Source organism: Aotus nancymaae, unplaced genomic scaffold (genome assembly GCF_030222135.1).
Source record: "Aotus nancymaae isolate 86718 unplaced genomic scaffold, 86718_ANA_hifiasm-v0.15.2.pri h1tg000058l, whole genome shotgun sequence".
Taxonomy (NCBI): Eukaryota; Metazoa; Chordata; class Mammalia; order Primates; family Aotidae; genus Aotus; species Aotus nancymaae.
Window position 1 is genome coordinate 51,670,169 of NW_026988472.1, and position 26,460 is coordinate 51,696,628.

Consider the following 26,460-nt stretch of genomic DNA (forward strand, 5'->3'; position numbering starts at 1 on the left):
ACAGACCACTGGTAGTTAAGACTGTGTGAGTGTTTGAGTGTTTAACAGTGAAAACATCAAAGAATGCAGTACTTCTCTTTCAGACCTGGCAGCAGGCTTCCATGAGCCCTTTCCAGGACACCAGTGCATTGGGTCGCTGCTGTATACCTAGTGATAAGCTGAAGAGGATATTTTCATAATGAAAGGCAAAGGGGGCTGGGAGTTGTAGCACATGCCTGTAATCCCAGCACTTTGGGAGGCTGAGACAGGCAGATGACTTGAGTCCAGGAGTTGGAGACCAGCCTGGCCAACATGGCGAAGCCCTCCCTATGCTAAAAATACCAAAAAAAATTAGCTGGGCATGATAGTGCATGCCTGTAGTCCCAGCTACTTGGGAGGCTGAGGCATGAGAATTTCTTGAGACTGGGAGGCAGAAGCTGCAGTGAGCCAAGATCACACCACTGTACTTCAGCCTGGGCAAGAGAGCAAGACTGTCTCACAAAAAAACAAAACAAAACAAAACAAAAAAAAGCAAAGAGACAAAAAGAACAAAGAAGAGATGAGTGGAGAGCTGAAAGGCCCCATCTCCACAGCTCCTGGAGTTCTAGGCCACATGTGGAGAAGAGCAGGGGAGACTCCTCAGCATAGGCTGCCATGGCGAGGAACTTTCTTCCCCTTACAGATGTCTGGGCCCCTGCAGAGTCTCAGTTAAGAAGCATCAATAAATCTGTTTTTACATGAAGTGTGTGCCATTCCAGGAATGTAGGAAAGAAGCTTCCTAGGTGTGTGTATTCCTGAGAGGGATGGTAATATGAAGATAGCACTTGTGGATTACGCTTGTTTATACCATGGAGCAGGCACCAGGGTGTCTCCTTTGGAGGGAGCCCTCTGCGAAACTTACTGTAACATTGTCAATGTGGTGGCACCGTTAGGAGCTCACTGATAAATGCAGTGTGCAAACACCCTATCTTATTTTATTTATTGGTTTTTCTTTCAGTACTTTTTAAAATTTATTAATAAATAAATAATTTATTAAATTATTTTATTTTAATGTTAATAGTCTATAGGGTACAAGTGGCTTTTGATTACATGGATAAGTTCTTTAGTGGTGATTTCTGAGATTTTAGTGCACTCGTCACCTAAACAGTGTATACTGTACCCAGTATATAGTCTTTTCTTCCTCACCCTGCTAGTCCCCAAAGTCCATTGTATATAATTCTTATGCCTTCCCATCCTCATAACCTAGCTTCCACTTTTAAGTGAGACCATACCATATTTGGATTTCCATTTCTGAGTTATTTATAATAATGGCCTCCAGCTCCATCCAAGTTGCTGCAAAAGACATTATTTCATTCCACTTTATGTCTGAGTAGTATTCCATGGTGTATATATACCACATTTTCTTTATCCACTCATTGGTGGATGGGCACTTTGATTCCGTATCTTTGAAATTGCCAGTTGGAAACACCCCATTTTAAATGTGGGTGTCTGAATGAAGAGACCACAGGTTTTGGATGCTGCTGTGTCCGTAATCCAGTAATAAAGTGGATTTTCACTATCATCCAAAAGAGAGAATGCATGCACACTACATCTTTGTGCTCAGGAGATCTTTGTCACGTCACACCAGCACACACAGGAACTGAATTTTTAACTTAAAAGACTAACCATTTAATTTTCAAACTACAGTACATAAAACAGGAGCAGCTCTGAAGTGGTTTTATATTTTAAGAGCATGATTTTTAGTTTTGCAGTTGCCTCTCACACTCTGAATGTTCAATTATTGATTGAACATATTGTTATGATCCCAATAAAATAAAGTTTTAAGCTGAGAATCTTGCCTTGCCACACAGCTGTGTTCCACTTCAACAATGCTTTGGCTGCGATGGAAACCTGTCCCCTTTAAAGGAGCCGTGGTGGGGAGCCCCCCGGAGCCAGTAAGAAACAGCATGCTATCCTCACCACAGTCTGTACTCTGGGGAATCCCCACCGTAATTCTGTCTCATTCTGCACAGTTGCAAAGCCAATGGTGATGACAATAATAAACACTTCATCCACATGTCTGGTTCCATGGAAGGCCATCTCGACTTTCTTTTTCTTCCTGCAGTGCCTTGTCTTTGAAGATGCTCCCAATGGGGTGGAGGCGGCCCTGGCAGCTGGGATGCAGGTGGTCATGGTTCCAGATGAAAACTTGAGCCGAGACCTGACGACAAAGGCCACTGTGGTGCTGAATTCCCTGCAGGACTTCCAGCCCGAGCTGTTTGGTTTGCCTTTCTATGACTGAAAGAGAGGGCCTCGCTATGCCACCCCCCAGCCCACTCTCATGGTCCACACTGCTGGGGAAAGGAAAAGGAAATCAGCAACTCTCAAACCACAACCTGCACAGTGATTTTAGCCTCCTGAGATTGGTGTTTCCATCCTGCATTGGCTTGCCCTACTCTATCTAGCATGTTGATAAAACGTGACTTGTTAGTTGAGAGAAACACGGTAGAGACAGAAACGAAGCCCAGAACAAAGATGAAACTTGAATTACCATCTCAAAAATCAGGCTGATGGACTATGTGATAAAGTGAATGTACATGTATACATATACACATGCACCTGTATATATGCACATGTGTATCAGTAAGTTAATATGCATGTAGGAAATTACATGTGTATTTATGTAGATATATGCATGCATGTATATGTGAAATATATACTTTTCCAAGACAAAAATGGAACATCATTTCTCTTTTATTCTAGTTTTTCTGAACACTGGGAAATGTAAACTGTGTATGCATATAAGTTTATGCTTTATATATTTATATGTATGTACATATATCTGTCATCTGCATCACTCTCCTCAGTGTTGATGTCAACATACAGTGACAACTGATAAAGCGAGATGGTAGTTCTGCCTAGCTTCCAGTCTGAGTGGGAAAGCCCTGTTTTTGATGAGCACTAAGAAGTACTTCTCCTTGTTAGCTAACATTTAAATTCTTTTTGTGACCTCAGAATGTCTCTGGATCTTTCCTCATTGACTGACTCTGAGCCACATCATCCATAGTTTATTGTTAGTATGAACACAACTGTAGCTTTTACCTGGTATCTACATCCTTATCTACATTGGAGAATGCTTTCTACCTCAGAGCAAACATTTGCCTCCTTAAAGAACACTGATGACCTACACTTTTTGGATAGAAATAGAAGTTGATTTCAGAAAGTATACTTGATGAGTCTGAGTGCCTGGGAACACTTTGGAATAATTTATCAGACATTGAACTTCTGTGATTAATTGCTTTTATAGATTTACACAGTCTTTAAAATTTGTCTGATTTGCCAGAGAAAAATGATGGTAGCCATGGAAATCGGGAGTGAAAGAGTGCTGCTCTGTTGTGGCTCAGCCCTTCCCAGTGGCCTCTGCCCTTTGATGTCCTTGAGATGCTCTTCAATTCTGGAAGTTGTAGACAAACCATAGGAAGGCATGTATGTGTGTGGTGGAGTGATTGTCTGTGGATGACAGGGCCTGGCTGTTGCCTCAATTTAGCAAATTTATTTCCTCATTCCCAATGGCCTGTATACATGTGCACTTTGAATGCTCCTCTTAACCAGTTGTATTGTCTTACTGTTTCCCTAACAAATTGAATTAGTTTAATAAAATCTTTTAACACATGTTGATATTTGTATGGGAGTCGTGTTTTTACCTTAAAAAAAAAAGTCTTCCAAGAAATGTAAAATATATATGTGACTAAATTTTTTTTAAATCCCAATTAGTACTCCAACTGTAAACGGATATTTATATATTTTAAGTGAGCCATAGTGCCCTTGCAGCAGTGAATAGAGGCTTTCAGTGAAAGACTCACTTCTTTGATTTAGTATCTTCTCCTTCCAAAGTATTTATGTTGATGTTTTCTAATCACTAAGCCATTTTGCAGGAATAAGACAAATAGGCGTAATGCATATCTAAGTGATGTTCATCTACATCTGGGTGAGTTTCCCACAGGGTAAATTTGATCTCATGTCTGTTATTGTTTTTTAACCAAAGCTGCGCCCAGATTCTTATCATTTTTACGCAAAGGACACAGACTGATGCTTTGCCAAAGCACATACGTTCTTTTTTATTCTACTACATCAACCAAATTGCTTCAGTACATTTTAGTGATGTTACTCCATTGAATAACTTACGGATTTCACAGAGGTATGGTAATAAAAATTTACACCAGAGTGATACGTGCCAAGGAAGTTTAAAGAGTAATTGTTATACTTTCATAGCTCATTGAAAGTATGTCATATTAGGGACACACAATGATTAGTAGAATGTATACAGGTGTGGCGTAACTAGCAGCTAATGTTTGCTTATACATTGTACACCCTTAGGAAGGATCTATTACACTGCTGACATAATGCAAGAGATGGCACTATCAATGTCATCTTAATTTCACTTAAATGAAACATATACAACACTTAAGAACTTACTAATTACTGCTTATTAGACTTTTTTTCCACCTCATAAATCCTCATATGGAGTTTGGTGATTTATATAAAAAAAAATCTGGAAGACATCTGTCTTACACTTGAAAGAATCAGCATTCTAAGGAATAGGAGTGACTTCTACTGTGAAATAGTAGTCAGTGTCTAGTCACTGCAGTTCATATTTCTTTGAACACATTTGGCAGTTATGCTATGTTTGGCACCTTTTATATGGTGTTTCGAAATTTTAAAAAACAAATCTGCACATTATAACGAGCTTTATAATGAAAAATCGTGAGTTTTCACCTACCTGTAATCATGCCTCTGCAGAACATTGTTCTGTGGTCTACAATGTACTCTTGTGCTCCACAAGCAGTCGGCTAAAGCTCCTTGGTCTCACATGAGGCTCTCTGTGTCACAGGCGATCTCTAGAACTATCATATTCTAAAAAGAGAAAATGAAGTGTTAAAGAGCAAAGGATATTAGCAGTATCATTTCAAAGTCTGTAGTATTTTCTGGTAGTTATTGGTTGGAGAGATTTGCTTTACGAAGACATTGGTGAGGATATTTGTTGACTGAGGAGTGCACATTATCTCTGAAAGCAGATCTTTGGGATGACTCAAAATATTCTGGTTCTTTGTGAGTCTCTTGAATAGATCATGTCTTGTACACATAAGCACTGTTATTTTTTTTCTTTCATTAGCCACACAATATTTCCATGGATTGTAACTGTTTTCATCAGAAAAACTGTTACCGTGATTGAATTATTCCAACATATACTCTTTACTTATATGACAGTCATTGTACACATACAAAGCTGAGTAAGAACTTATCTTAGGGTATTTATCTGTTAAACTTTAGTCACAAAATGTTTGGGTTGGTTTTGAGATCTTTTTCCAGCACCATGGAAAACACAAGGGAAAGAGAGAAGTGTTGAAATCCGCAGTGAGATCATTGTGTTGCCTGTTCCGATTTGATTGCTCCTAAAATTAACTACATTTTTTTCTGTACATCTTTTGACCAAAGTTGTTTGTGAAGGATTAAGTCATTGCCTCTCTTTCTTGGTTCCCAACAGTATTGCAGGGGCTTCTCACAGAGTCATTTTGAAACTGTAAAACTATGACCCTAGTACTAAAGCATTGGATTTTCTTTATTGCAAAATGCCCATAACTTTCAAGTCCTACATGAATTTCAACAACTGAATTTTTTTCATTAAAATATTTCAAATATTTACCAAAATGTTAATAATTATTTCTCTAGGGGATAAAATGTATTTCAAAAACTAAGAATGTTAATACTCTCTAATCTCTGAGCGAAGATGAAGCCTTGGGAAGCATGAAGTCATATTCATTCACTCATATTTTATTTTATTTTATTTTATTTTATTTTTTTTTTGAGACGGAGTTTCGCTCTTGATACCCAGGCTGGAGCGCAATGGCGCGATCTCGGCTCAACCGCAATCTCCGCCTCCTGGGTTCAGGCAATTCTCCTGCCTCAGCCTCCTGAGTAGCTGGGATTACAGGCACGCGCCACCGTGCCCAGCTAATTTTTTGTATTAGTAGAGACGGGGTTTCACCATGTTGACCAGGATGGTCTCGATCTCTTGACCTCGTGATCCACCCGCCTCGGCCTCCCAAAGTGCTGGGATTACAGGCTTGAGCCACCGCGCCCGGCCTAATCACTCATATTTTAAAACATTGTCAAAGGAATGGTGAATTCATATATTAGACAAAGTCACTTAAAATGATATATTTTCAAAATTCACTTTAGGAAAGAATTGGCATACATCCCATATTGAAGGTCAAAATAAACTAAAAATAAATAGATATTTAACTAATAAAAAGAATACCTATCTCTTTGTAAACCAACAGTTAATACTGTACATGGTAGTAAAATAGTCATTCCATTTAAAAGTCCAAAACGAACTGTCTCAATCTTTTCCAGTTGCCATAACAAAATACCTCAGGCTGGAGTGCTTAAACAACAGATATTTATTCTCTCACACTCTGGAGGCTGGAAGTCTGAGATCAAGGTGTGGGCAGTGCTGGTTCGTCCTTGGCCCTCTCTCCTTGGCTTGTAGACACCGTCTTCTCCTTTGTCTTCACATGGTCATCCTTCTGTGTATGTGTCTGTGTCCTCATCTCCTCGTGTTAGAAGGTCTTCAGTCCTATTGAATCAGAGCCTACCTTAATGACCTTGTTTAACCTTAATTACCTCCTTACAGGTGCTAGCTCCCAAGTACAGACACATTAGGGTGGTGAATGAGCTTCACTGTAGGAATTGGAGCAAGGGGGCACAAATTGAGTTAGTAATACAAACAGAAAAGGATTTTCACTATCAATTTTAATTATCATTCTTCTAGAAACTCCAGTCAATGAATAACATCATTTAGTGTTTACACATATGGATCTGATGATGGCAAATCATGTCAGTTGTTTGACACTGTCTGTATTTGTTTTTTTCCAAGGATGTTTTCACTGCATATTCAATTCCAGTTTAAGAGCAGTATTTTTGCATCTTTTAAATGTGTAGTTTCCTTGTTATCTGACTCCTGTTTTCCATTGAAAAAATAGCTCTCGGTCCTGCAGTCACACCTTTAGGGCAGTCTTTTTCTCTAGCTACTGTTCAGGTTTTGCTCTTGATCTTTGGTCTGCTGATGTGTGGCTTACTTTGTGCTGATCTTGTTTGGACTTTTTTAGATCTCCCTGTATCTCTGCTTTGTTTCATGTGTGGCCAAAGCTCTCACTCATTATCTCTTCGAATATGCCCAGGCTCATTGCTTAGGGTCACTTTCACACAACCAAACAGAAAAAAGGTAAACTCCAAGAAGTCCATATAAGCAGGAGGTCATGCCCAGGCATGGGATATGCCACCATTCGAGAGGACAAGGGGAATGGGGAGCTTGAATCTGAGCATATGCACCTGGAACGAGTTAGATTGCAAGCTAGACCAGAAGCCAGGCATGCAGTTACCAGCCAGGCAGAGATCAACCCCTCGCTGCCAGGAATCAAGTACGTTAGTAGGCAGAAATCCAGGGAACACAGAGAACCAAAAGCCAGGGTGTATTAGTCCATTTTCACACTGCTATAAAGAAACTTCCTGAGACTGGGTAATTTATAAAGGAAAGAAGTTTAATTGACTCACAGCTTTGCAGGGCTGAGGAAGCCTCAGGAAACTTACCATCATGGCAGAAGGTAAAGGGGAAGCAAGTACCTTCTTCACAAGCAGCAGGAGAGAGAGTGAAAGAGTGAAATGCCACACTTAAAACCATTGGCTCTCGTGAAAACTCCCTCACTATCATGAGAACAGCATGGGGGAAACTGCCACCATGATCCTATCACCTCCCACCAGGTCCCTCCCTTGACATGTGATTACAATTTGAGATGAGATTTGGGTGGGGACACAGAGTGAAGCCACAGGGGATCTGCCAGAGGCCCAGGACAGAACACCCGGAAAGGTACCATTCCTTTGCCACAACTCAGGGGTGCATGCTCTTTGTCTCCCATGAAGTCAAAACCAAGAGCTGCTAAGCCTGCCAACCAAAAGAAAAGTGCTTACCTAGCAAAGAAAGGCAGAGACAAGACAGTTTGCTGAAATAGGGAAAACTGACAGGAAGCACTTTAAGTTAGTATAAGGTATTCACATATGCTGATGATCACTTGAAAATCACAAAATAACTAAATTTCTGCACAAGTAGGTCATCTACCACTTGTCTTTCTAATCTCATGCTAGGCACTTTAAGAACGTGCACCCCTGGGCTTTTGCTCTGCTCTTTTCTTGTGTGGGTACCCACTTGGTGGTGACTGAGGGCATTCTTAATATCCCCAAGTCTGAAGAAACTGAGGCACAATTCAATTATTCACTTATGAGGTGATGAAGCTGTGGATTAAAGTTATAAAGCATATCCACTTCACACTCCAGAAAACATCATTCTCAACGTTATTGTCTTCAACCATTGGAAAAGAAATAATTTTCTTGGTAATTAGATGACAAAAGGTGTTTGGGGTTTCATTGTCACTTTCCTGGTGTAGACCAGATTCCTATGGGTCCATCTTGGAGCTAGCGAGTCCCTACATGTTTGAACATCTACCCATGCTATTTAAGGCAGCACACCAAACACGTTCCTGCTTCAGCTGCAGTATCTGTTTCATCAAGAAGAATATTTTCCTTTGAGGTGCCTACTAATTGGGGAAATACTAAGCCCTTGGTATGCTTCTGCTCATCTAGCCGTAAGAAGGCTCCCTCATTATTTCGGGCTTCTGTTTTCTGAACCTGCCTCTGGAAAACACTGCAAAATGTCATTTTCGAGTACTGCTGTTTTGCAAATACTTATCGGGTTTATGTGATGTGCTGTTATTCTTGCTCATTTCCTTGCTAACGCACAGTTGTGTTTATGAAGCAAGTTAGGAGCCAGTTAAGACTGGATCTGAGTCAGCTAGATTTGCATGCATTTTCAGCCTCAGTGCAGGTTCCTAAAAGTCATCACATGTGTAGTCTCAAAGTTCTTAAAGAATAGCATCTGATTATTATTAAGTAGATTTTTTTAAGGCCTCTCAAGGATAAAGATCTGAGGTGTTATATCGATTACCTCCCTCCATCACACTGTTTTTGAGTTTTAATTCTTCCCTTTCTCCATCTTAATTTCTAGTCTCCCACTGCTAATTCTCCATATGACCCATCCCCACCACCACCACCCTCAACAGCCACCAGTGAGAACTCTTACTACCTGAACTTCATTGTGACAAAAATCAGCCTTGGACCTGTGCGCAAAATTGTTCCCAGAGTCCTGATGAAGATGTCAGAGACAGGCTAAGCTAGGTCTCCTAATACCCTGTCTTAGTCAGTTTTACATTGCTATAAAGGGATACCTGAGTAAGGCTGCATAATTTATAAAGAAAAGAGGTTCATTTGGCTCACAGTTATACAGGCTGTACAAGAAGCCCAGCACCAGCAACTGCTTCCTGTGAGGCCTCAGGGAGCTTCCACTCATGGTGGAAGGGGAAGGGAAGCTACTGTGTGCACAGATCACATGGTGAGAGAGGAAGCAAGAGAGAGAGGAGTGGAAGGTGCCAGACTCTTTCTAACAATCAGCTCTCATAGGAATAAATAGAGTGAGAATACACTCATTACCATGAGGGCAGCACCAAGCCATTCATGAGGGATCTGCTCCCATGACCCAAACACCCCCTGTAAACCCCCACCTCCAACTTTGGGGATAAAATTTCAATGTGGAGTTTGCATTTTCCTGCAAACCCACATGGTGTGCACCCCCTCGTGTCATCTATGAATGATCTGCTGCCCCAAAACTTGCTCAAAGGAATAGCTCAAATTATATTCTAAGAGTTCTGGTGGGGGCGGGGAATAGAAAAACTAAGTGTACTGAGTCCCTTGTTTGTCTCCCAGTGTTTATGGAGGGTGACCTGTGTTCACAGGCCTCTGCCAGGCATCACAGATACAGAGGTCAAGGAGATAGACATAGCCTCGCCCCCATGGAACTTGTAGTTGGGGAAACATATGAAGCCATTGCACACATAAAGGTCTGATTGCCAATTATCACACAGGCTACCAAGAAAAAGAATAGTCAATGACAGAATGGCTCTGGGCATCTAACTTAATTCAGGTCTTGTAATGCCAAGGAGTGGGCCTCACTACAGAAATGGTGTGGAAGGTGAAATCAGGAGGCAGTAGAAGTCTGCTTGGCTAGTTTCTGAAAGGGTAGAACACAGATTCATCATACAACCCAGCAATTCTACTCTTTGATGTCTACACCCCCAAAAATGAAAACATATGTTCGTTCACCCAGAAACTTGTACCTGTGTGTTCACAGCAGCTCTATTGATAATAAAGGGAGGAAACAACAAGAAACCACCAAAAGAGAACAATGTGAAGGGTTGGGTGGAAAGAAGTTGGTTCTTCAATGAAATCTTACAAATTCCAGTGTTTCTGGTACTTCTTACCAACACTCACCTATGTTCACCCTAACTAGCTCATGTGAAAAGGATCTTCCTGTATTTCTAACAAGTGATGTAATTTGGAGAATAGATAAAAGATCTCAGATGAGGACTTTAGAGCATGCCAAATGAATTGATGCACTCAGTCCATTTTCTAACTTAACATTGTTCACTTACTTAGCAATACATGATGTTGCTGAGAAGAACCAGCAGAGGACACAGGAAGTAGAAGATGAGCTCACATCCCTCCATGATTTATATTGCATTTCAGATTATGTTGTCATTGGAAACTCAGTTTGTGAAGAAAAGCCAATCCTTGCATTGAGGAAAATATACATCTTTAGGAGAAGATGGGTCTTACTAGATGAAAAGATATTATTTTTTTTTTTTGTATTTTTTTTAGTATTTTTTTTAGTAGAGACAGGGTTTCACCATGTTGACCAGGATGGTCTCCATCTCTTGACCTTGTGATCCACCCGCCTTGGCCTCCCAAAGCATTGGGATTACAGGCGTGAGCCACCGCGCCCGGCGATGAAAAGATATTAAATGAAAAGAGGGAGAAGAGAATGCATGGTGGCCCCAAGAAGCCAGAGAAGACAATTACATAAATATGGATGTCAACCACCAAATGTTGTATAGGTCAAGAAAGAAAAGAAAAGGACTGGAGACTAGTCAGAGGGGCTCAAACCCCTACCAGCTACTCAGAAAGATGAGGCTGGAGGATCTTTTAAGAAAAAAAAAAAAAAAAAAACGAGGGACAGAGACTGGGAAGTAGAAACTGAGATGATATGAGGGTCACCTGTGGCTTGAACAGATTAATGCAGGGACCATTAGAAATCAGAGACAAAGTGGAGAAAGTTGCACTGAAGAAGCGGAGACCATGAATGAAGAAAGCTGGAGAAGATTTTCCAATCAGGATAGCCAAGACATGGGGCTGTCACTCTAGGGCAAAACGGAGCCTGGAGGGAGCCATGCAAAAGTATTTGTCTCTGTTGAAGTTTGGTGTGAAGTGAGGGATTCAAAGAGAGTTGACAGAGGAGGGGAAGTTTTTAAATTCCAGATGATGAAAGAGCTCAGAAAAGAATCTTAACTAACTTTCTTCCACAGGGGATGAGATGGACAGAGTTTAAATTTCTCTTTCAAAAAATGAGGGCTTCAAGGGAATAAGAAGAGGAGAGCAGGCTGAGAGGCCAGCCAGGTGGACAAAAAGCATCTTTTTTTCACTTAAATTTGTCTAATCTTGCAAGTCTAACACAGCCAGATAACTACAGAGCTCCTGGGTCACCATTCCCTCTATCTCCTCAGACCCCACTCAGCAGAAGAGATGTTTGTTTACGCGTCCACCCAGGAAGCAACTGCAGGCTCCTATGACTTCAGCACCTGAAAAGTACTTCAGATCCAAACTCTCGCTTCCTGCCCTGAACGGAGCTTGTCCCCACTACCCTGTCACGCTTCATAAGATTCCAGGGTGACATTGTCAGATGTGTTCATTAATCTCTTTTAAAAAATGCAAATCCCCTCAGAACGTGACTCTGCTCATCGCCTGTTTAATCAGACCACTTCCTTCTCATTTGTAGCTGAGAAGTGCTTTGAAGAGGGAAGCAGGGAAGAGGGCAAGGAAAGAACGGGAGTATGAGAAGCAAAGCACTTTTGAAGAAGAAGCAGCACAGCAGGAGAGGAAGTAGGTTTGAGTGGTTACTTGTTTGGATGCTGGAGAGGTTGAGTGTAACAGGCCAGAAAGAAAGAGGGAGCTAAGAAGAGGGGTGTCAGGAGATGAGGAGAGGGGGTCTTAGGAAGGCGATGACAGTAGACAGCATGATGTCCCAAGCATTCATGTCTGTTATTCAGTTCTTGGGTTGAGGAGGTAAATGTGCAGATGTGAAGACAGGATTAGAAAACTGCCATCTGAGTTGTCAGGGGCCTTTCTTGAATATCAGAGGAGCCCAGTACCATTCTTAAAAGTACAACAGTGCATACATGCTACGAAATTCCAGCACTTATTTTATTTGCATAATTCAGGGCCTGCTGTCTTCTTTGAAAACTCAGCGGCACTCCCGCTGTGGGCATCACAAATGCAACAGGATCAGGTTTGGAGAGAACCATGCCCTGTACTCTCCAGGAAAGAGGGTCCAGTGTCTGAAGGCAAATCACTGCAACTTTTTTTTGTCCTCCTGCCCTTTCCTGGGACACTTCCCCGAGGCAGCTTTTCCATGTGTGATGGGCCCTGCAGTAGTAGACACTTGGCTGGCTCTTTTCTGTGGTAGACACAGATTGAATGGGAGTATCCTGTCCTGAACCAGCTCCTAGACCAGACCCCCACCTCCGGGGAGGCACAGCTGCCCAGACATGAGGGTCTGAATATGAGGGTGATATTGTCAGGGGCCAACTTTCCAGGTGAAGCAGAATTGGGGCCCAAGTTCATGAAGAATCCCACCCTCACACCAATGCCCAGGGTGGGGATGCAGCCCAAGGGGCTGACCATGGTTGCTGGGAGAGTTCCTCCATACTGAATTTTCAGCCTTTGGATAGAAGGTTATATGAAAATGGCAGATGTCTGTGTGATGGTCCCTTATCTGTGAAGTTCAGAGGCCATGAATTCACAGAAAGAACACCAAAATTTTGTGTTTTAGGATTGGAATGGTTATTATTCCTCCTCCTAACCCAAACATGTTATGACCTGGACGACATTTTTAAACATTATCTGTGCCATTTTCTGCACTGATTGGAGTCCGCATTTCTCCCAAAGAATGTCAATATTATGTCCCCAAATTAAACACTTACTCACAGCAGCACCCATAAAGATAAAGTTTTGAACTCAACACTGGATAGTAATTTCCAAACCAACATTGTTAGACGTTATTTTAACAAAGTCCTTGCACTCACATTAGGCTGCTCAGGCAGCCATAACAAAGTCCCACAGATGAGGATGCTTAAACAGCAGAAATTGTTCTTACAGTTCTAGAGGCTGGAGGTCTGAGATCAAGGTGTTAGCGGGGATGGTGCCTCCTGAGGCCTCTCTCCTGGTCTTGTAGATGATGTCCTCTCCCTGCATCCTCACAGAGTCGTCCCTCTGTGTGTGTCTGTGTCCTCATCTCCTCTTCTTATAAGGACACTAGTCCTATTGGATTGGGGCCCACCCATGTGACCTCATTTTACCTTAATTTCCTCCTTGATGACCCATCTCCAAATACAATCACAAACCAGGTACTGGGTTTTGGATTTCAATGTAGAGTTTTGGGGTGGGGGTGGCACAATTCAGTCGGTAACATTTCTGTTATATAATGTACTTGTAAAAGATTAATTTTCAAATAAACCTTGTTGATGGTTGCTTCAAATCTGCCTTTCTTTTAAAAATATCTGTTGTAGATGCTGGAGAGGATGTGGAGAAATAGGAACACTTTTACACTGTTGGTGGGAGTGTAAATTAGTTAAACCATTGTGGAAGACAGTGTGGTGATTCTTCAAGGATCTAGAAATAGAAATATCATTTGACTTAGCAATCCCATTACTGGGCATATACCCGAAGGATTATAAATCATTCTCTTATAAAGACACATGCACACGTATGTTCATTGTGGTACTGTTTGCAGTAGCAAAGACTTGGAACCAACCCAAATGCCCATCAATGATAGACTGGATAAAGAAAATGTGTCACACATCCACCGTGGAATACTATGCAGCCATAACAAAGGATGAGTACATGTCCTTTGCAGGGACATGGATGAATTTGGAAGCCATCATTCTCAGCAAACTGACACAAGAACAGAAAACCAAACACCACATGTTCTCACTCATAAGTGGGTGTTGAACAATGAGAACACATGGACACAGGGAGGGAAACATCACACACTGAGGTCTGTTGGTGGGGTGGGGCGCTGGGGGAGCGATAGCAAGGGGTAGGGAGGTTGGGGAGGGATAACATTAGGAGAAATACCTAATGTAGGTGAAGGGGGGATGGAGGCAGCAAACCACCATGGCATGTATATGCCTATGTAACAATCCTGCATGATCTGCACATGTACCCCAGAACTTAAAGTATAATATATATATATATATATATATATATATATATATATATCTGTTATGAGATCTTCAAAGGAAAACTTTCCTTCATTATAAAGGGACACATCTGTAATCCTAGCATTTTGGGAGGCCAGAGCAGAAGATTGCTAAGCTGAAAAGTTTAAGGCCAGTCTGAGCAACATACAAAGACGACATTAATCCAAAAAAACGAAAAAATTAGCTGGGCATGGTGGTGAACACCTGTAGTCCCAGCTACTCAGGAGGCTAATGCAGGAGCATCACTTGAGCCCAGGAGTTCAAGGCTGCAGTGAGTTATGATTGTGCCACTATACTCCAGCCTGGTCAACAGAGCAAGACTCCATCTATAAATACATACATACATACATACATACAGAAATAGACCCCATCTCTAAATAAATAAATGCATACATAAGTCAGTGAATGAAATGAACAATCAGAGAAAAGAACAATATTCATCCCAATGGGATCTTGAACTCTGAGTAAACCTAGGATTTTTTTCCATCCTTTAAATCTATGACTTTTTTCCCTATAATTTCCTTTTTGTTGTTTTAATATAAGTATATAGCAACATGAAGTGACTAAGTAATATGTATTCATTTATTCTCAATCACAATGGTATGCGTTTTGAGAATAATATTGGTCTATTTATCAATTTTGAACTTTTTTCCCTACCCATTGCACTATAGTAGTTGGAAGAATCCCCGTTCTTTTTAAACCTTTTAGTTAGTTTATGTAAGTCAAATGCTACAAGCAAGAGGTATTGAAACTAGTGTCTTTCTGTAATCTCCTCTCAGAAATCTACATACCTCACCTAATTTTAATTATTTTAAAAGATTATATTAAGCATCGTGAAAATGAAAAACCCCTATGTGTTCACCGTTGGGGGCTCTGAGGGTGATTTATGCAACAAATCAGAACCTCTTTTGTGTATTGCCAACCTAAGTCACATAGCCCAGATGGATGCTCCCTAATATTTCATGTAAATATCTGCTATACTCATCTGGGCCAAATGTCTGCTGCACTCATCTGGGCCAACATTTTGGGAACTCCACGAGAAGGCTTTTTGCACAACAGCATGTTAAGCTCAAGTGGGAAAAATGTATTCTATAGCACAGATAAAATGGGAGGGAAAGGAGAAAATGGAAATTAGGGTAAAAAACTGTGTGTGTGTGTGTGTGTATATCTATATCTATCTATCTATATCTATATCTATCTATCTATCTATATATATATCTATATATATATATATATATATATATATATATATCTGCATCCTCTGGTGCATTTCAATCAAATAACTTAGAATTGAATGTGGCTATCTATATTTGTAATCTGATTGTTTTGGATTAAAGAAAAAATATGATGGTTATATACATCCCTCTAATAGAATTACAATTCCTCATCAGGTTTGTTCCTGTAGCTCCTCATCCTCATTAACAGCATTTTTGCATAGTGTGCCTTATATAGCATTAAAAGTGCCATCATCGTATTTGTAGAATTTTCAGTGCCTTATACCTGTGACTTTTTTGATTTGAGTAGATTAGGCATTCTCTTCAGTCTTCCCCTCACCCTGTGAGATTCATTGGAAAGAAAAAAATAAGGAATGAATTTGAAAGAAGGAATTTATCTTTTCATTTCAAATGGTAGTATAAATGTATTTTTGTCTCATTTTCTTTATGAAACCAATCCAAGGCAACCAAGAGAATAAGAAACAAACAAATGTTATCTTTGATGAAACTACATATCCCCTGTAACCCTGGATCACAGTAGATGCAGGAAGATAGCCAAGTGTATGAGAAGTGGATGGAGGTATTTGGTAATTCCAAGAGAAGGTATCTCTCTGTGTGTGACTCAGGCATAGTGGACCCAGCTCATAGTTATCCAAAGTGGATGGGTGACACATATTGAAAGGAAATGTGTTGATCCCATTCTTAGAAGGTTAAGATCAAGGTTCATGACCTGGTTTTGGAAGCTTCTACATCATGTTTCAATCACAGCATGGGATAGAAGGAAGAGTCGATAAGATAAAAGCTACCTGGCCATCTTTGCCCAAAGCTGCCTGGTTAAGATAATTCAATGTAAAATAATCACATTAAAATGTTCTGTAATATGCACAGCCTCCTTGTGAGCCTGGAAGATGCTCTGCAATGCTGGACCACATAATCTACAGGCCAGGTCCAGCTGAGAAAATCTCAGAGAGAACAGCCTGAAATGAAACTCAGTCTTCCCATCCATTTAGCACACTCCTCTTCCTCTTTCCCCAGAACTTTGCCCAAAATCCTAGTCCAAAAAGATGAGGAACAATGCTACTTAAAAAGGGTGGAACCAGCCAGGGGCCTTTAAGATGATACTGAAATGAAAAAAGAAGAACAGAACATTATTTATGAAGATGGGAACTGTAAAGATTATATACCACAACGCAGCCAAAAACCATGAACAAAGTTATCTCTAAGGAATCAATTAAAGAAAATATTGTTTCTCTGAAATGAGAATTTAAAGAAGCAATATAAGGCTTTAAGGAAGAACTGATAATACATTAGATTAGTCAGGAATGAAAAGTGAGTGGGTAAAGCCTCAGAAATAAATTAGTAATAAATGAGAATGAAAAGGGAGTAGGCAGAGTCTTGGAAACAAATTAGAAATAAATGAGAATAAAAATGGAGTAGGCAGAGTTGCATAGCCTCAGAGAGAGAGGCACAGAAAGAGACCAAAATCAAAGGTCAGGATAGAAGCAGCAAGAAGGAGATTAGACACCACTGAAGGAATGTGAAGGACGGTTTTGAGAAGAAAAAATGAGCATGTGAGATGGAAAAGAACAAAAAGTGAAAGATGAAAGAGAAACAGAGGGGGATGGGAGGGTGGAGATCAAATATCTATAACACTAAATGCCTTGCATGGGTTAAAAAAATGAATGGAACAGGAAAAAATTTTCAAAGATATAATTCAAGGTGAAATTCCTGAAATACAAGGAAATTTGAATCTGCAGACAAAAATAGCCCAAGAATCCTAAGGCTGTGTTCATATTGAACAGTTACAAATAAATATTCCAATAAATTGCTGGTATTTGAAGTTATGGAAGGAATTCTGTGGATATTCAGAAAAAAAAAAATCCAGGAAGCTAAAATTTCTTTATGTTACACATGAAATGCTAGAAGACAGTGGAGCAAAATATAAAAAGTCCTTGTCCCTTTTGTATTGCTGTAAAGGAATACCTGAGGCTGGATAATTTGTAACGGAAAAACAAGGATTTGATTTATGATTCTGGTGGCTGGAAAGTTCAAGATCGGGCATCTACATCTGGTGATGGCCACAGCCTGCTCCCACTCATGGTAGAAGGGGAAGGGAAGCCAGCATGTGCAGAGATTACATGATGAGTGAAGAAGCAAGAGAGAAATCCGGGAGGTGGCTCACTCTTTTAACAACCAGGTCTTGCAGGAACTAATAGAGGAAGAATTCATTCACCCTCAGGAGAGGACGTTAATCTATTCAGTGGGAGGGATCTGTCCCTATGATGCAAACACCTATTAGGCCCAGCCTTCAATGATGGGGACCAAATTTCAATATGAGCTTTGGAAGGGTCAAATATCCAAACCTTAACAGTCCTCAGGGAAAGAAAATGTGCCCCAATAATGCAACCAAACTTCCATAAACTTCAAAGGCTACAAATAGCTTATGTCCAAACATACAACTCAGGAAATATATATTCATGAAGAAAACAAATGAGTAAATGTTGGATCCTCAGAAACTGAGAGGAGCTGTGTCTAAAATATTTCTTGTAGTCTTTAAGGATGCATTATGATTAAATCTGTGGAAATTATGGTCACACAGAAGAAAATAAATACCATCAACCATGACAATGTAGAGATCATGTAACCAATAAAAATAAAACTAGCAAATGCACTTGAAACTGAAATTGACATCAAGGGGACACTGATTTTCTTATTTTTAGTTCCAAGATTCCAATATACATTGTTTTAAAACTCCTATCAGGCAAAACTGCATGTACAGCATACTTATTCATTTCAAAAAAATTATTGCACAAGTGAGTAATGACACCAGGAAACCTAATTTTTGCAGCCTATATTACCTCAAAATAAGAATATTAAAGTATTATACCCAGTTTAAGAATATTTAGTAGTATACCCATATATATCTTATAAAAACTTATAGTTGATTTTGTTCCAATACAATAAAAATCAATGAGATTAATTAGGCAATTTCTATACAGAGGGTGAGTAGTTTTCCACTATGAGTATATGTTGTCTTAAGGAAGTTAATATCCCTTAATTCAAACTTTAAAAATGATGTTCAAGGAACAGGAATGTTATGATTCTTACGTTGAAAATACTTTGCCCATACACATAATCTAGTTGAATCCATAAAGAGATTTGTGGTATTTTGATATCTAATAATTTCTTTATGAAAAAAATTTATTCCTTAATAAAATTAAAAATAACTTTCTATGAAGATAGAGAACTAGACCTGCTGATACAAAAAATGAAAAACTCAGTTGGATGTTGCAGGTTTTCATGAGCAGCAGAGTGTCAGACCACTGGACATGAGCTGTTTCATTTTGCATTTCACAGCCCTGTGTCCAGAAATTTGATTTTGAAGATTAGACAAAGTGAGGAGTGGAGGTCGGTATGGGCCAGCACTGTAAATTTTGCAGTTCTGCATAGATAATTAGATAGATACACAATAGATAGATCATAGATGGATAATTATGATGATTATGAAGATATATACATACATACATATATAGATGGATGGATGGACAGATTTGCTTTTTGTAAAAATTAAAATTATGAGAAACACTTATGAGACCCTGCAAGAATAATTAGAACTAAATCTCTAAGAGATGTATGTCTGGACATTCTGGGCCAGAAATGACATTTTTCTTCTCTTTTAAATACCTTTCCTAGAAACAGTTGCATGATGACTACCTCTTGAGGACACTGTTGAAAAAAAATCTCCACATAGCTGTTTGAACTTTTTACGTAAAAAACGTGCATGCATGAATCCAGAAAGCACATTTGTGTTACTCAGTATCACCACTTACATCAATTGGAATGGTTCAACTTCAATTTACATTAATACCTGAGCCAGACTGGCTGAATCAACATGGCTTTCTCAAGTTAGGGAAAGGTCTGAGGAAGGACTGGTGCCCTGCTTTGTCTGGTCCCATCCATACCCTTTATTCCAAATCTCTCTATTCCACCCTATCCTACCCCACCCCATAGCCAGCAAATTGTGATATGTCCTCAAATGTTTCTTAAAATATACTTCCCAGCTTCTTGCCTTAATTAAAACTAGGTTGTCCTCTGAGGATTCTGACTCTATTCATATCTGTCATCGCTTAGGGCTTGGGTGGGTCGTAGACATGACTGCTGCTTCAGGACCATCTCCCTTCCTTTCACCTTGAAAAGCCATCTTTTCACAACTCATGCTATTCTGCTCTATCGGCATTTCCCCCTCTCTCTTTGCTCTCCTCTATCGATCTGCTGGTCACGCCCCAATATGGATTGGCAATTCAAGCTCTGGGGTTCGCACGATACTTTCCACCTCACTTTTAGCAGTACATTGGCTCGGTTCAGCATCCATGTTGATGACCTCCCTCCACTCCAATTGTTCTTCCCTGAACTTTGTCATCACCACCTTTGGCACCCCCTCCAAAATCCCAATGTACCAATTCTCTCCAACCCCTAGACCATGAGCTTTATGGAGGCAGGAACTATATGTTCTTTACATTCACCCACCTGTACCCGACACTCAGCCCCTGACACATAGGACATGCTCAATAGATATTCGTTGAACAAATTAATGCCAAAATCCATTTTCCCATCTTTTACAAATTCATTATTAAATGAAAACTTTAGACTTATTCTCAAATTTCAGACAGAAAGTCTCTTTTTGGAGGTTGAGAAGATATTTATTTTTAATTAAGGCATAATTTACATTTAATAAAAATGCATAACTGTATTACTCAGGGTTATGTAGAGGGATGGAAGTAACAGGATAGATGTATATGTAAAGGGGAGTTTATTAAGGAGTATTGACTCACATGATCACAAGGTGAGGTCCCACAATAGGTCATCTGCAAGCTGAGGATCAAGGAAGTCAGTCCAAGTACCAAAGCCTCAAAAGTAGGGAAGCCAGCTGTGCAGCCTTCAGTCTGTGGTTGAAGGTCCAAGAAGAACCTGGAGTCTGATGTTTGAGGGCAGGAAGCATCCAGCTGGGAGAAAGATGGAGGCTGGAAGACCAAGCCAGTCTAGTCCTTTCACATTCCCCTGCCTGCTTTTATCCTATTATGCTGGCAGCTGCTTAGATGGTGCCCACTCAAATTGAGGGTGGGTCTGCCTCTCCCAGTTCACTGACTCAAATATTAATCTTCTTTGGCAATAACCTCAAAGACACACCCAGGAACAATACTTGTATCCTTTCAGTCCAATCAAGTTGACACTCAATATTAGCCATCACAATAACTTTTTGTGGTTTTTTAAATTTTATTTTGAGTTTTAGGATCTTTTTATATATTCTGATTAGTTCACACCAATATATTCACTTGTGAAAACATCATCCTAATAAAGATATAGAATATTTCCATCACTCTAGAATATTTCCATCACTCCAGAAAATTTCCTCATGTCACCAACCCCTGAAACTGCAGGTACCTGCTGTTCCTATTACCATGACTTTCATGTTGCCTCTTCTAAGACTTTATATAAATGGAATCATATGACATATTCTATTTTGTATCTGGCCTATTTAACAACATACTATTCCTGAGATTTATATGTGTTTCTGTTGCATGTAACAATAGTTATTCCTTTTTTTATGTTAGTAGTATGTTATTATATGAACATGTAACAACGTTTAGCCATTTATCTTTTGATGAGCATTTGGGTTCTGCTCCATTTGAAGTTATCATGAATAATGCTACAAGGAATATCTGTGTACAAGTCTTTGTGTGGATGAATATATACCTTTGTATCTCTTCGGTATATGTCTACAAGTAGAATTGTTGAGCCATAGGGTAGTTACTCAAAATGGTTGCACCATTTTATATTCTCACCTCAATACATGAGCATTCTAGTTGCTTTACACCCTCATCAACATTTAGTATTGTCTGTAGTTTTAACTGTAGCCGTTCCAGTGGATATGAGATTAATATCTCATGGTTTTACTTTTTATTTCCTTGGAACTAATAATATTGAACATCTTTTCATGTAATTACTAGCTATTTGCGTTTCCTTTTTTGGGAAGTTTTTGTCCAAATAATTTGCTTATTTTCTATTTTTTATTTTTTGCATGTGTTTTTGTTTTATTTTTGTCCCTCTTATGTTGAGTTTTAGAATTCCTTTACATATTCTGAACAAATACTTGGTCTCAAAGTCACTGATTGCCTTTTCATCTTTCTTGAAGAGCAGATGTATTTTTGATGAAGTACAATTTATGATTTTTTAATGTTTAGTGCTAGGTATTTGTCTAAAGAGTCTTTGTCTACCTTTGTTTTATTGTAAAAGCTTCCCAATTTTAGATTTTATGTTCAGGTCAAATCTCGGTTAATCTTAATTTAATGCTTGTGTAGAGTATGGGGTAAGGGATCAAAGTTCATTTTTATCTATATGGGTATCCAGTTTTTCCGATTCCATGGGTTGAAAAAGACTATTATTTTCCCATTAAATTGCATTGCCAGCTTTGTTTAAAATCAATGGACTGCATAAGTGGCGGTTGTTGTTGTTGTTGTTTTTTAATATAATTGAGACTTAAAAAAGGCCCATCTTTGTTAAAAGTTAAACAAAAGTTAAAAGTGATGATGACAAAGGCCTAACTGGCTGTCCTTGTGGCTTTAAGACAGATGGTGGAGCAATGGTATGCATTTAGTGTGGAAAGGTGGAGCAAGCTTTAGGGACACTCATCATGAGATCTCGGGGGGAAAGCTGGGGCTTTCTTTATACCCAGAAACATATGTCAACCAATTCTGTTCAGGTTGCATTGCCTCTGATGCCAGTGGCTGGGCATTACCTTCTACATCTGTCAGAGACATTTGAATCAAGCAACTCCATCTTCAATTAGGGCTGGGTAAAATGAGGCTGAGACCTACTGGGCTGCATTCACAGACGGTTAAGGCACTCTAAGTCGCAGGATAAGATAGGGTCGGCACAAGACACAGGTCATAAAGACCTTGCTGATAAAACAGGCTGCAGTAAAGAAGCCAGCCAAATCCCACCAAAACCAAGATGGTGGTGAGAGTGATCTCTGGTGATCCTTACTGCTACACTCCCACCAGCACCATGACAGTTTACAAATGCCTATAGATCAGAAAGTTACCCTATATGGTCTGATAAGGGGAGGCATGAATAATCTACCCCTCATTTAGCATATCATCAAGAAATAAGCATAAAAATGGGCAACCAGCAGCCCGTGGGGCTGCTCTATGAAGTAGTCATTCTTTTATTCCTTTATTTTCTTAATAAATTTGCTTTCACTTTACTCTGTGGACTTGCATTGAATTCTTTCTTGTGCAAGATCCAAGAACCCTCTCTTTGGGTCTGGATCTGGACCCCTTTCCTGTAGCACATCCCCTGTAATTATTTTATTTTTGGCAAAGTAATGTTAGAGCCAGTAACATCTGAGAGGCCAGCATTCCATGGCCTCTTGCATATGAAGAATGACTGAGTCACCAAGTGTCACCTTGTCAGTGTGTGCCAGAGCCAGAACTGTGCCCAAGCTGGAGAACAGCCTCCCATCTCTTCAAGCATGTTCCAGAATGTGTGTTTTGCATACTGTTCGTCCCACAAAGATGGCCTGAGCAGGGGCTGTGCAGGTCTGGGATGCAGGGTGCTATGCCATTCTCCTGGAAATACTCCAAGCTTTTCACCATGGTGAAGGATTTGTGAAGCGTCCAGCACAGAATACTGTTTGATTTTGTTTAACTCAGCTTCCCCAATCTCATTTCATAACGGAAACATTTTGTCAAGTAGCTTGTATTAACTTGCTTCAAAACACTCCTCGAGAAATGTGGATCTGACACACCATGGGGCAGGTCATGTTAGTTTTCTCTTGTCGTTATTCTTGTCATATGGATGGCAAACATTTACATGGGATATCAATACTAGGTTGTGTTGGCTGCCACGAGTCTAAAACCCCTGGTAGGTCTCGGTATTTTCTAAAGATGATTTACTTAGATTCCTATAGCAGAGTAAAATGAGAAGGAAAGATAGAAATAGCCGGTGTTTTGGCGAGGACTGACAATGATTTTTTAAAAACACACCTGATTCTGCATTCTGATTCCTTCAACCTCCTCAGTGTGGAGATGGAGAATTGGGACGGGGCAAGACACACACATGCACACGCACACACAAGCAGACACACACACACACACACACACACAGAAATAGTCCTCTGAGTATTCATTTAAGATTGGCCTAGAAGAGCTTTAGAAAAAATAATGTGAACCTTTCTGAAACTCTCAATGCCTCAAAAATTAATCTTTGTTGAAATAACATTTTCAAAACCCTTTTTAGGAGCCTGCTCCCAATCTCTATCATCCCTCCAGCCAATGAGTGTTGGGTAGAGTGAATGAGATCAAACTGCCAATTAAGAATCTAAATGAAGGTTATTGATTTACTCCATGGTAATGAACAGGTTATCCCCAGAAGGTGGCCTGTGAAGTGCTTCATTGTATTCCACAAATAAATAAGGGAATTTCTCCCCACCACTGTAATCCCTCAAGTGCCAGTGTCTGCAGGGATATTTTCTTTTATAGCATAGTAAATGAAAATCTATCAGGAGATTGAAATTGGCACTAATAAGTGAGCATTTCTCATCCCCATCACCTTGGGCTTGGGGAATGCCCTTGATACATTCGATTTCTCCCCCTACGCAGGGTTTGCCTGGGAAGTCTCTATTACTTAAATTTTATCTTTTCCATATGTCATTGTTTAAGCGGCCACTTTCCTCATAATAAAGACTGAGAACCACCTTTAGAAGTATGCTGTTATGAGCTGAGTTGTGGCCCCCGCACCCAATCCATTGGTTGAAATCCTAGCCCACGGGACCTAAGAATGTGATTGTATTTGTAGGTAGTGTCTTTAAAGAAGTGATTAAGACAGGGGAGTCCAATCTTTTGGCTTCCCTGGGCCACATTGGAAGAAGAAGAATTGTGGGCCACACGTAAAATACACTAACGATAGCTGATGAGCGAAAAAACAGGTCCGTGTATAAATTTCATAATGTTTTAAGAAAGTTTACAAATTTGTGTTGGGCAACATTCAAAGCTGTCCTGGGCTGCAGGCAGTCCTTGGGCTGCAAAAAGGACAAGATCCGATTAAGGTAAAACAAGGTCACTAGAGTGGGCCCTAATCCAACAGGACTAGTGTCCTTTATAAGAAGAGGATATTAGCACATAGACCCACAGAGAGGGACACCATGTGAGGACACAGGTAGAAGACAGCATCTCCAAGCCCAGGAGAGAGGCCTCAGAAGAAATCAGCCCTACTCACACCTTTTCTTAGACTTTCAGCCTCCAGGAATGAGAGAATAAATGTCTGCGGTGTAAGCAGCCCGGTCTGTGGCACTTTGTTATGGCAGTCCTGTCAAACCCGTACAGACAGTTGCTTATGGAATCTTCCCAGTCACAGTGGTATATACATTTCAAGCAGCCCTTTTTACCCATTTCATTTGGTGGCTGACTGAGTGGAGTACCGTTTAGTTCCCATAACTCTAGAACTGAGCTCCATCAATGCCTCTGTTGCTGCCTTGCTCCAGTCAAGCTTATTTCTCTGTAACCATTTCCCTTGTCTTCCTGGCCTGACCCGGTTTTTCCCCAGAACATCTCTGCACAGACCAGCTGCTCCCACATCCCCACTCCTGACTTCACTCTCTTGCTCCCTGGATGAGTCGGGGCCTCTCATGCCAGCTTCAGTGATCACGTGACTTGGCCTGTGTGATCTTGTGACTGGGCAGAGTAACTTGGCTAGGATGCAAAACAGCCAGATTTTTTTGGATACAATTATGTACAATACCTTGCCAACAATTTGAATTTTCTTGTCTCTGTTGAGATATCTTTACTCAGTAATACATGTTTATGAGTTTCACCTTGGATAAAAAATGAGCCATTATCTTCCTCCTTTATGATATAAAGACTATATTATTATTCTCTATATAGACAATATATAGTAGTACAGATAGACTATATATCAAATCATATAGTCTATATGAGTTTGCTAGGACAACATATACACTATATTATTCTGTATATAACTATATACACATAGAATACATACTTTTTATTCTATATATGCTATATATAGAATAATATAGTTTATAGTCTATATATAGAAAATAATATATTCTATATGTAGTCTAAATATAGAATATTTTTATATTTATAGACTACATGTAGAAAAATAATATACTCTATATATTCTAAATATATAGGATATATTCTATATATTCTCTCTATAGTATATATTTTTCTCTGTATATTCTCCTTTACATATATTCTCTATATATTCTCCTTTAGACATACATATATATATGTCTTCCTGCTTTGCAAATAAAGTGTGAAAAAGTTCTCTTAGGATGAGCTCAGAAAAATCAGAAAAATGTTAGAAGATGCCTGCGTACATGGTTGGTTCTGCAGCAAAGGTTTACTTACTCAGTTGTTAGCAGGCGGCACTTGAGCCAACTTCTTCAGGTGGCAGTGTTCAGTGTTGGCTCGTGGCCACAGTTTTATCCTGGTGCAGCAGGCTCAGCTGGAAGACCTGCTGGTAACCGGGCATGGGAAACAGGGCTGCAATGGGAAAATGAGTTGAAGCAATCTGCCGGGAATGGTTCTGGCGTGAGACGCTGTGCAAGCTAAACAATGTGTCACACACGTGCATGGTTTAGGTATCATGGATGCCTGAGGGAATGCAATGAAAGGTTTCCAGGAAACAAATAAAAATATGAAGTCAAACTCCAGCTGGTGAGCATTGGCAGGATAATTAAGTTTCCTGAGGAAATATTTCTTCCTGAAGGAAGATTTAGGTGT

General features: G+C 39.9%; 1 protein-coding gene and 1 long non-coding RNA gene across 5 annotated transcripts in view; one reads left to right on the top strand and one right to left on the bottom strand.

Moving 5' to 3' along the window:
* Positions 1 to 26,460, top strand: part of PUDP (pseudouridine 5'-phosphatase) — a 343,821-nt gene that overhangs the window by 92,559 nt on the left and 224,802 nt on the right. The window contains exon 4 of one of the 3 annotated variants that reach the window (XM_012437567.2): positions 2,084 to 3,634. The exons of the other annotated variants lie outside the window; for them this stretch is intronic. Coding sequence (XP_012292990.1) covers positions 2,084 to 2,260 — 177 coding nt within the window. The 3' untranslated portion in view covers positions 2,261 to 3,634. Of the gene's footprint in view, positions 1 to 2,083; positions 3,635 to 26,460 lie in introns of those variants that run through there. 3 annotated transcript variants of the gene reach the window in all.
* The window catches only part of LOC105706916 (uncharacterized), a 40,300-nt gene continuing 15,519 nt past the window's right edge, over positions 1,680 to 26,460 (bottom strand). The window contains exons 2-4 of one of the 2 annotated variants that reach the window (XR_010338169.1): positions 6,432 to 6,595; positions 4,739 to 4,872; positions 1,680 to 2,312 (exon numbers count right to left, since the gene is read on the bottom strand). This is a non-coding gene — a long non-coding RNA (uncharacterized LOC105706916). The remainder of the gene's footprint in view (positions 2,313 to 4,738; positions 4,873 to 6,431; positions 6,596 to 26,460) is intronic. The other variant, XR_001104954.3, reaches the window with a different exon arrangement.